Here is a 12262-nt window from a genome sequence, read left to right on the forward strand (position 1 = left end):
TGAGATTTAAATTTGGAATTTAATCATCACGATTATTGCTTTGTTGAGTAGATTCCCCTCAACACTTTGGCATACTGGATTGTTAGCATTATACTTTGCCGTAATACAATCAAGGTTGCAGTATGCTGTACATTGCTGGGGAGGTACATATAAGTATTTAATCAATAAATTAAAAACAACACAAAACTACTTTATTCGTTAATATTGAACAAAAAATAGAAGAAAAAGTGCTTTTCCACTGTATGTTCAGTTAAAAATCTTGCCGATAGAACATTTGTATATATATATAAAGTATTACGAATTTTTTATTTACGCAGTGGAAATGTTGGAACAAATGATTTGTTGCACAGGACTAGAAGTGTAGATAACAGAATTTTCAGAATACCGAAAGTAAACAAAGAATCTTTTAGGAAATCCATTCAGTGTATAAGGACCGAAGCTTTTTCATATTCCAAGCGAAATAAAATCTTGTAATATCTTGAATTGTTTTTCTAAAATGCTGAAAGCTTGGCTTTTGACAAATCATAATATTGGTGATTTAACAAATGTTTTGAGCTAAATATTCAATTTTTAATTTTTTCAAATAATAGTTACCGTACACTAAATTCTGAATTTATTTTATTTTACCACTATTACAACTTTTTGTTATTTTTCCTTGTAATTGGTATTAGCCAAACTTATAATATTAATATATCAGATTTATTGTGAATATAGGTTAGTGAATGGCAACTTTGTCTATTATATTGTATATTTAATGTATACTGTATGTATGTGTGTGTATATATACGAGTAGGCCTACTTATGTACTGTTTTTCATTATATGCCTCTGGACGTTTTAGCCAGATGCAAACGTCATGGAGAGCAGCTTGTTGGTTGGAATATTGTTTTTGTTAGGAAAGGACTGGTTTTTGGTCAGTGTATTTCCAAAGAATGTAAATTGTTTTGTGTTTGTTTGTAAATGGTGGAAAATAAAGTATTATTATTATTTATTATTTAGTTTGCAATGCGGCCCCAAGGTTGGATGTACCGCAATTCTGGTCCTAAACAGAAGTATTGCCTCCAATCCGGTCGATCATGTTGGTTACAAACAATTACAACCACGCACCATTGTTATCTTGAACCGCACTTACATTGCTCAATAATGTAACGCTTGCGTTTAACTGCATGCAGCTTTCATTTAACATGAAAACTCTCCAAGGTCAACTGCCGGGCAAGAGCGATAATTGGTTACGCGATAAGATAGTGGCAATTGTCCAACACAAAATAGGGAAACCCTCTATTTGTCCATCTCGTGCCTTAAAAACTGTTCAAGGTAAGGTTTGTGATTTTTAATTGGTACCTATAAATAAGTAGATTTTTAAAGTTGTGTGTTCAGTACCACCTAAGATTGATTTTGGCGATAGCTAAGGCCAAAGTGAACTCTTATCCAATCATAAACATCTTCTGTATAACTGGCCTGGACAACTTCTGGACTTTTTGTAAAAATACGAGTTGGATTATTTTGCAGAATTTATGTGTAACTACAAAAACTTTTTTGTAAAAATTTATATTGTGGCGTTTAACTACGTACTTGTTAGTACCTCGTTCTGCCGGTTACATGTACATAATAGATAGATAATAAAAACGATAACGCTTTTATCTTCCTCAGGAAGGCAAAAAAACCAAAATCATAGCACACATCGTTCACTTATAATAAACATGCTGGACATTTTCCGTTAATTGTCTACCACAACATCTATTCTTGGTTTTCTGAAGGAAATTCAGTCTTTAAAATGTTGATATTTTTTCTGATAGGTATCATCGCGACACAGTGGTGTATATAACAAATTATTTCGGAGGGAGCTGACAGACGGGTTGGTTTAGGAGTTCAAAAAATATCCTAAATTTAGGGGCTCTGGAATCTTTTCCCAGGAAATTTTTGTGATTTAAGGCTACATGAATGAGTTCTACCAGGTGCAATTGTTATGTTTCGTCTTTCAAAATTTAAGGGGGGGGGGCTTGAGCCCTCTGAGTTCCTTTTATATGTACGCCCTTGTCTCGAGAGATGTTCGCAGCGCCGCACTGGTGGCCGGAAGCACTAGTTCCTGTCCGCTCGAATACTTATAACCTTTTTTACTTTATATAAATATTACGAACTAAATCATACAGCAACGGCATGATAAAGCCCCCCACACACTATCGAACATGTTGGTCGAAGCAGTTGGGAACCCAACGTCTTGTCGAACATATTCGAGAGTGTGTGGGCTCCAACCCAAAACATGCGCGATGGTTTTGTTGGGTTGGATGCTGGGTACGACAGCACCACCCAACTCCAACCGCGCGCCTGTCATGTTGGGCTGTGTCAAGGCCACACTAGAATCCCAGGCCGCGCTGCTCATGTTGTGACGTCACAGTAAGGGGCGGGCGATCAGCGCTCGTCTCGTAAGAATAGCATTGGCCGCCAGGACTCACCGTGAAACTTATCAATATTTCAGCATAACCGGTGAAGGTAGCTATCCTATCTCAGGAGTATCCCTTTAGCACAAATACTTCATCATAGTACATAAATATTTAATTCATTTGGAATTATTAGGTAAATGAAATAAGCAATACAAAAGTTATTCTTATTATAAAAGTTACTATTTATTGGCTTAACTTATTAATCTTTCTTTTTTTACATTTGAGACTAGCTCTTTGTATTCTACAAAGCATTCTTCACATTGTTTACAAGTATTCGACTTTAGCATTTTTGAAACATATGTACCCACCTATGTAAACTAAGGCTACTAAGTCATTCTCTGATATGGCAACATCATTTAATGCTTTAATTACATCTTCAAAATCAATATCATTAAAATCAAAACTATCACTTTCTTCAACAAGGTCAACTTGGTCTGTAAAAATTAAATCTTTGATCTCAAATATCTTATTAGAAGCTGATACAACCTTTATTAGGCGTCAGCTTTCAGTTCTTTTTTCTGCCTCAAGAAACTTGTACAACAGAAATATTGTAGCATCTTCCACACATTTGTCTGTACTGCCCAAACCTCGCTTCTAAGTTATCTGTTTGAAATTTACCTATTAGTACATATTTATACTTAAAACTATTTATTAAGTACTTAATTACAACTATTATAGTCTTTACACTGTGAACCAAGGCAGTTTGAGTGTCCAAAGTGAGTTTGCCATTTCGTTTCCTTCTATTACCCGTTTCCTCCCCTTGAACTGGCAAGCTGTCCCATGCTTCTAACCACTCAACAAACTTCATTAAATATAACACACTTTCATCCGTCAACGTATGCTCTGGATTACAAAACTTATCATTAAACCTCACACCTTTGAAGGGGTTCTTTACGTTAACAATCTTCCACCACGTAAGAATTATCTCTAAAATCATTGTTGTGCCAAAAAATGCATTATTGTTATTTTGAGTAGCATGGTGCTTTAGAGCAGCTATTTTCTTAACATCAAACAGTTTTACACATAAATCTACGTTTTGTCTCTCAATATTAGTTGGAAATTAAACTTTTTTGTTAATAATGGGGCTGTTTTAACAACATTACTTTCTTCTAATTTTTTAATAATTTTTAGATGTGAAACACTTGCCAAAATGAGTATTTTTACTATCATAAACGTCAGGGAATATAAATGATTGATTACTGTCTGATTGGTTCAGCCAGTTGTTTCATACATTTAAAAAGGTGAACAGTGTCAAATATAACAAAAATTCCTGTTGTTTGTTATAAGGATTGAAAAAAACTACTCTTAAGTGTTCCACCACAAAGCTTTGTAAACATAGCTCTGTTAACACCATTGTTGTCGGAAATAATTGTTAACACTATATACCCAACATCAGTTAACGTTTTCAATACTTGTAAAATTAGACTATACAAATAATCACTGGTTAAATCTCTACAGGGAAATAACCCTACAACATCTTTATTGTGTGAAAGTAGTGAGCTTATCATAAATGACTGAATGGTTGTTGCTAATTCAATAGAGTTTTGGTTTTCATTATGAGCTAGTCCTTCCAATTTACCACCTGCATAGCTCATTTCTGGTTTTACATAAATTTCATCAATAAGTAAGCTACATACATTTTCATTTTCTTTCATACAGGATAACTTTTTTTAGATATCTAATATGAGTAGTATCTATTCCAGAGCTACCAGTTCCTAAATTTGAGGTAACAGATTGCAAGTATCGTGGATGGGGCATAGTCAAAACTTTGGCAATCTTTTTGTATGCAGCTGGAAAACAAAAGAATAACGTTGCAAACCAAATTAAGGAAGACGTAAAATATGAAATTTTAACTGAAGCTGCTAATTTAATTTGTTCTTTAAAGAAAGTTAACTTTTCTGCAACATTAGTGTCTGTTGTTTCTTCTAACATCTCATCCAACAAACTGCTTATACATTCTACTTTGTCTGATTTTGGTACGTCTATTACTTCAGAGGATAGCTTTTTAATTATATTTCTTAGCTTGGACCAACTACCAATTTTTAAGTTCTGTGAAAACGTTCACAAATAACTACTATTATAGTATGAGGGTGCGAAACGCCGAGATGGTTGAGCCGGAGCCCGCCCCTTACCGTGACGTCACGCAGCCAGCGGCAGGGCAGCAGCGAGGCCTGGGATTCTAGTGTGGCCTTGGCTGTGTGTGGGGGAACTGTCGAGCGGCTCGACTGGCTAGACCTCAGTTTCCCTAGTGCAGTGGCGTAGTACTAGATTTGTTATTTGTTTTTTCGGAGCGAGGCCAGTTTCATAATGTCGTTTAACGATAATAAACCATTTTGGTGTGAGTTTATTGAACTTTATAGGGAGCAACGAGCTTTATGGGACATAAAAAGTAAAAATTATTCCAACAAAAATATCAGAAAAGAAGGATATTCCGTTCTCGTTGAAAAATGCAAGGAAGTTAATCCGGATTGCGACGAGAAATTTGTCAAATCCAAAATCGAAACCTTGAGGGCATCGTTCCGAAGAGAGCTGAAAAAGGTTGAAAAATCAAAGATTACCGGAAGTGGTCAGGATGATGTGTATGAACCATCTCTTTGGTATTTTGATTTACTGCTTTTCATAACAGACCAAGAGGTAGTCAGGAAAGGTGTATCTTCGATCGGCAAAAGATCCAGAAGTATTGCGTCCCTTGAAGAAGATGAAGAAGGAGTGGACGACGTGGAAGCGGAAACGCAGGACGAAATAACCAAAGTAAGTGTCAGTTTAATTGTTACCAATTTACTGTTTATTACTTTCCTTATTTTTACTTAGGATTGAGCGCTAGGTCATTATTTGGACAACACCTCGTACGGTTAAGTTAGATTACAATAAATTATATTAAAGTTAAAAACAGCACAAAACTAATTTATATATATAAACAGTATAACATTATGTCAATGATGTTTGAAAAAATTCAACTTTATTCCTTAATTTCGTAGTACGTTTGCAATAGACTATAATTTTGCCCCCAAGATAAAAAACTATTTAATAATTATGATAAATAAATAATAATAAATAATTAGGATAAAACTCATATCCTTTGCGTGTTAATGTTGTGCAAGTTTTCTAACATTTATAGATATTCAGTCATTTAACTTAACCCCACAGAGGTGTAGCCTTGAGCATTGCTCATGGTGATGAATAAACGCGTATATTTCCTAGGAATTTCATCTGTTTTGGTTTTACTTCTATCTACCTTCCTATTTATTTTTACTTAGAACTGTCTTCAGAGTAACATACCTCAATATTAAAAATATCGTGGGTGACAAAAAGCTCTTTGGCACATGTTTGAAGGGTAATATAAGTTAATTTTTTATCTAATAAGTTTACATAATAAAAGTTAAATTTCAAGAATGAATATATTAATCAAAATTGCAATATATAATTGCAATACAGTAATATTTAGGCATACGTTAAAGGGAAAACAAATACACTTTAGTTTTTTTCTAAGTTCAATATAATTAAATAAACTACAACATTGCATTTTTTTTTTTCCAAAGTTAGCGAATTAAAATATAAATAAGACACAGTTATGGTATCTAAACGAATTAGAAAAAATGTACAAAGTTCACCAATATTTAGTTATCAAATTGAAAAAGATAGGACTACATAGCAAAATCAACATATTTTATAATTTTTGTTGTTGTTAACTATATCATCGCACTTGTTTACACTCAATACCGAACTGTCAACGCTTATTAATCATTTTTTCTTGGAAATCAACACTTCCTTCGTTGTTATAGAAACTTTTATACCAACCTCGAACTGCATTGGCAATTGATTGTTCTCTGCCATCCCGCCTCATTCTTTTAAACCCAAGAAGTTCTTGCGTGTTCTGCCTCCACTCACCCTCATTTAACTGGCCTGCTGAAGTGTCCTCCCAATCCACACTACTTTGAGTTAGGTAGGTTGGACTTTTCTGGCGTAGAAAATTATGTAAAGTACAACACGCCAAAACAATGATTTCTGCCCTCTCTACACTAACATTCATTGTCGAAAGAAGGACTCTAAATCGAGTCGCTAAGATGCCAAACGCATTCTCCACCACTCTCCTAGCACGGCACATCCGATAGTTGAAAATCTTTTCGTCGTGGGTGATTCCTTTGTTTGGATAGGGCTTCATAAGATTTTCCTTCAGAGGAAAAGCTTCATCTCCAAGGAATGTAAAAGGGAGGCAAACGTCTCTCCTGTCATCGAAGCTTGTTGGTGACGGCAAGTGCAATTCCTTATTTTCCAGCAACTCTCCAAAATCAGTTTCCATAAGTACGCCACCATCGGATACTCTTCCATTAGTACCACAATTTACATAGATGAATTCATAATTAGCATTGACCACAGCAAAAAGAACAATGCTGTGGAACCCTTTGTAGTTGTAGTAGTATGACCCACTTTTCGGAGGTTGACGAATCGCTATGTGTTTTCCGTCTATAGCGCCGACACAGTTTTCAACTTGCCAGTACTTTTTGAAGTCCACAGCTATGTTCATCCAGTCCGATTCATTGCAAGGAAACTGCAAAAAGTAAACATAAAAGTTAAAATTATAATATATTAAAATTAACAATGTTTATATTGAGGTAATATTGATTGACGTGCTGTTATATATAACTGTTTTAAACCCAGTTTTTGTGTTTTTTACAGGCTCAAGATGACGCATCTACAGGGATACACGCTGATATACGCCCATCACCATCAAGTACACCAGTAAGTCGCCCATCAGTATCAAGTAGGTCTAACCCAGGATCAACTACTCGAACAAACCGAAAAAAGATATCTGATTTTGAAAAGAAACAAGAACGATTTTTGGATACAGCTACGTCTGTCCTATGTAATCAGAATAAGTTCCGGGCTTTTGGAAACAACGTGGGCTTCCAACTGGAAGATATGGACCGTCAACAACAAGTAATTGCAGAAAAGCTTATATCTGATGTTTTTGTTCCACGGTAAGTTAGGCAGTTTGAAAGCATCTGCGGCCATATTGACAGAACAACAGCCAACCCAACGGAATATACCATCACTTAACCATTTTATGGACACTAATCAAAACAACAATCCATATCCGTATAGGCCGGCTGACGCTGAATATTTCTTACAAGATCAAAATTATCAACATCAGACATTCAGTTTTGACCCATATTATGTGCAAAGCCAAATCAACCCTACTCAACATCAGGTACAACGACAACATCTACAACAACAAGTACAGCAAAAACATGTACAGCAACAAAAAGTAGATATTTCACCTCAAACTGTACGTTGTCCTAAGAATTTTTCTTTACCAGAACCTGCTCAAAGTCAAACGGCAGCAACTAAACCTACCGCAGGTCAAGCACTAGCGATTCAAGAAAAAACTGCTCAACAAGAAGTTCGGAATGAACTCAAACAGTATTTGAATCTACCCGGTGTCAGCGAGGACAATGTATAATAAGTTGCTTTTTCATCTTTGTTTGTTCGTTTTGTTTTATAATAGGCTATTACATTGACAACAGCATCTTCTGTTACAGCTTTTTTTTTGTTATTTGATGACTTTAAATTTGATGTTTTTGAAAAGTTTATAAAAGATAGATTTGAAAATAAATTTTTTTTCTGAAATTATGTGTGTTTTTTTAGACCTAAAAAATAAGTAATAACGTAATAGGATAAATTTGAAGCAAAATAGGTTATTGTCGCTCTCGGAAGATGGTTATACTCATTTCGTACCCTCCTGCTTTATTCTCGCGCGACAATAACCAATTTTGCGCTCAAAAAAACAATTGTGTAAATTATGGATTATAATAATGTAAGAAGAAAAGAGTGAGTTAAAACTAATTAACAAATATTTGTACTTACCTTTAAGAAATCTTCCTTTAGAACATCAAAAATAGCTGCACAAGTTTCTGGTATGATTTTTCCTAGTGCTTGCGGAGATATTGCACAACTAAACTTCAGATTCTCGTAGCTCCTACCACTGGCTAGAAACTGGAGAGTGGCTGCAAGACGTTCTTTTGCAGGAATTGAGGTTCTCAAAAGGCTATCTTCTTTTTCTATGTGCTCACACAGTCTTCCGAATAGATATTCAAAGCTTTCCTCGCTCATCCTTAGATAATTTTTGAAGTCTTGAGGCTCACTAATGGCAAGTTCAGCAAGAAGCGACATATGGCTAAACTTACTCCGGTCCAAAAACCATTTTTTTAGACCATAAGCGTCGATCTTTTTTCTTCTTTTGTCGTTTCAGACAAAAAGCGCCAGCACAAACAGCTACACTTGTCTCGAAATCCATAATACAACTGACAAGACACCCAACCTGCTCGATCGCACGTTCGACAGTGTGGGGTAAACGTCTAACTTGACAGGTTGGGCGTTGGGTACGACGCCAGGTCAGGTTGGGTGAAATGTTCGAAGGTGTGTGGGGGGCTTAACGACTGGAAACTGATTCCCAGAAAAATCCAGCTCTAATAATCAACAGCGATAATAGAGATCTCAGAAGCGCTCGGCGATAAAGATTGAGATAACAATTTACCTTATTTTACATCGGCAGTCCAAGAACGTAGCTAGGAAAAAATTGTGAGGTCCAGACAACTGATGTTTTCCCGTAGTGGACAGAGAGTAAGGCCCCATTTTGTTCCTTAAAAAGTTCTTAACCCATTTCTTTGTTGACAACGATGTTTTATCAGTACATGTCTGTAATACTGAATTATTTAAATAATAATTGTTTTTAAAACATTCGTTAACTAAAAATTTGGGGGTCCGGATCCCTTGGACCCCCCCTCGCTGGCTACGTCCTTGCAGCAGACCAGGCTAGTATAAACGTGTCACAGATAGCAATTTAGGTGCGTCATAATTATGAAGAAAGTGTTTGGGGTAAGTCTTTTAAGTCAGTTCACTAAAAACATTCTCATACATGTATAATAAATTGACACGAATAGGATATGCAACTATAGTAAACTAAATAAAGCCTAAGTATATTTACAGTAAGTTCATTCATTATTAAAAATATCAGGAGTATTGTCTTTAATCGTTTTACAATAAGGTTAACTGTAAATAAAAACTTGTAATATAACATTTCGTAACACCTCAAAATTTACAACAAAGAGATGATAATACATAGATCGGTATTATTTTTGTTTATTCTATGACATGTTATATTTTGTTTAGTTTGTTTTGTGACTATGACAGATTGTGTTTAATGTACTTGTAGATCAGGAATTAGTATTACCTAGTGGGTTTTATTATAAAAAAGTGATAGTTTTATTATAAAACCTCTCTCTGTTATTATAAAACAGAGAGAGGTCTTTATACAAGATGTGCCTTCTTACCAATTTAATTATTACTTAATAATTTCATTAAATTAACAGGCTACCATTCTGAAAATGACCATTTGGACAAAAATAATAATGATTGGAAATGCCTACTTGTATTGTAAGGTGTTATGCTAAATATTACTGTGGGTAATAAAAACCATTCTCGCTGTAAAAACTATTTTGTAAAAGCCCAAAACGTTCGCTAGGATTAAAACAAAGCGTTCCGGACGCTCTTGTTCACTTGGATTTGTCTCGTTTGATAAACTGAATCATACACTAAATACCACAGTCATTGTGAAACACACCGTATATTTTGATGCGTCCGAGTTAAATATTTTTTATTAGAATCAAGAAAGCAGGGTTTTCGATTGTCTCCGCAAAAGAACTCCACACATTCCAGCTTATCTCTAAGAACCGAGAAAGTAAACATGGTATCACCAAGGTCACTGCCATTTAGTATATAGCAATAGGTAACATAATGTAACATAATGGTAACAAAAGTAAACAAAATGGGAGATTTACAATAAAGTAGAATGGATCTAATTAAATCCTTTCTAGGGGATGTGGTCCATATTTTTTTATTGCCGTGTAACATTAATGATATAATATTAAACACAGTCCATCCACCTCAGTCGAAAGACACAGTATGGAAATGTTGTTACAATTGAAATATTAATAAAGAATTTATTTTAGAAATTCATGATTTCAACTACATTTACAAAAACACAAATTTTCTCCATGTCCTCAAATTAGAGAGCTGTGAATTTTTTAGTTTAAACGGTTACCATATTTGAATAAAGTGTCATACCAAGATGGCCAATGAACTTATCAGATTATAAATATTTCGCTTTTCAGGATTTTTTCTGGACCGTACAATATTATTTTATATCTTGTGAGATTTCCGTATAGCGGTCCAGTAGCGTAGCCATAAATTTCGTTCGAGGGGGTCCGAAACCGGGGATCCGGGGGACGTTTTGTGTGTTATTTACCAATGAGTTCACTGGTAAAAGGTAAATACCAAAAATATGGAGCTTTAGTAACTACGCCTTATAGAAAGTGGAAAGATGTAATAGGCAAATTCAACTCTCACAGCAACTCTAGTACCACAAATTTTCTTGTATAGCTACAGAAACTTTACGAAGTTCGATTCTGGCATAGTAGAATGCACCAATGTATGTTGCATTCACTAGATAAGAAAGAAGAACAAAACAGAGCTTCACTCAAGCTTATAATTGACACAACTATATTCTGTGGAGAATATGAAATACGAAATACCCCTTCGGGGACATTGGGCCACTAGCGGCCGAAAACCCTTTAGAAAAGGAGGGCAATTTTCTAGCATTGCTCGGGTACAGATCAAACTAACGGTCGGAAAATGCATCGGAAAAACTCTACTGATTAGAAGTTCGGCTGCTTTGGATTTCACTGATTGAGGTATTTATAAATGAGTTAGTGCGACGATTTTTTATCATTAAACTGTACTCGACTAACTATATAATTATCGAGAAAAAAATCACTTCCGGTCGGTAAATACCGAAGAAAAGCTCTCCACAGATTCAAGTTTTGACGATTTTGGATTTCACTGGTTGAGTGGTTGAGGTAAAAGTGGTATTTAGAATTATGTTAGGACGTCGATTTTTGATATTAATTCGACGTCGACTAATACATATATAATTATCGAGAAACAAAACAATAAAATCACTTCCGGGCAGAAAATACCGAGGGAAAGTTCTTTACAGATTTAAGTTTTGACGATTTTGGATTTCACTGGTTGAGTCGTTGAGATGAAAGTGGTACTTAGAATTATGTTAGAACATTGATTTTAGGTATCAATTGAACGCCGACTAATAACTATATAATTATCGAAGAAATATTGAAAAAATCACTTCCGGTCAGATAATACACCGGAAAAACTCTACTGATAAAAAGTTGTTCAACCACTCAAACGGTGAAGTCCAAAATCGTCAAAGCTTAAATCTGTAGAGAGCTTTTCTTCGGTATTTACCGACCGGAAGTGATTTTTTTTTCTCGATTATTATATAGTTAGTCGAGTACAGTTTAATGATAAAAAAATCGTTGTCCCAGCTCAATCAAAAATGCCACGTTTACCTCAATAACTGAAGTCCAAATTAGTTGAAATTCTAATCAGTATCGTTTTTTAAGTGTATTTTCCGACCAAAAGTGATTTTTTTCGATAATTATATACACATCTACAGTTTAATGACACCTAAAATCAACGTCGTAACTTAATTCTAAGCGGTCATTTTACGTCCCCAAGACGAATTTGAACAAAGTAGTCGCTAATTTAAACTGTTCGCCGTGTTTACGGTTCAGGTTACTTTGCGACGTCACGTGACCGCGCCCTATAGAAATACCGTGATTACACTACACTATCCGAAAGGCCGAGCCCAAAAGTATCGTTTGATACTTCATGATTTAAACGAAAGGACAATTATATGTTTAACAACGGTCACTTTAATCAATTAAATCAATCAATTTAATGTTTG

The 12262-nt window shown here is 35.0% G+C and overlaps 1 protein-coding gene across 1 annotated transcript; it reads right to left on the reverse strand.

Moving 5' to 3' along the window:
- Positions 1-5976: 5976 nt before the first annotated feature.
- On the reverse strand, positions 5977-8639 carry LOC124358025 (putative nuclease HARBI1). Its single transcript, XM_046810282.1, has 2 exons — positions 8305-8639; positions 5977-6988 (listed from the first exon to the last, which is right to left on the reverse strand). Exons 1-2 carry the CDS (start codon positions 8608-8610, stop codon positions 6167-6169), a joined length of 1128 nt encoding a protein of 375 aa, XP_046666238.1. The 5' UTR covers positions 8611-8639; the 3' UTR covers positions 5977-6166.
- Between the last annotated feature and the right edge of the window lie 3623 nt (positions 8640-12262).

The sequence above is a fragment of the Homalodisca vitripennis genome, chromosome 3 (genome assembly GCF_021130785.1).
Source record: "Homalodisca vitripennis isolate AUS2020 chromosome 3, UT_GWSS_2.1, whole genome shotgun sequence".
NCBI classification, from domain to species: Eukaryota; Metazoa; Arthropoda; class Insecta; order Hemiptera; family Cicadellidae; genus Homalodisca; species Homalodisca vitripennis.

Coding starts and splice junctions, on each gene's coding strand:
- LOC124358025 (XM_046810282.1), bottom strand. CDS start 8,610: ATGTCGCTTCTTGCTGAACTTGCCATTAGTGAGCCTCAAGACTTCAAA. Junction 6,989..8,304: donor TAAAGGAAGATTTCTTAAAG/GTAAGTACAAAT, acceptor TACTTTTTGCAG/TTTCCTTGCAATGAATCGGA.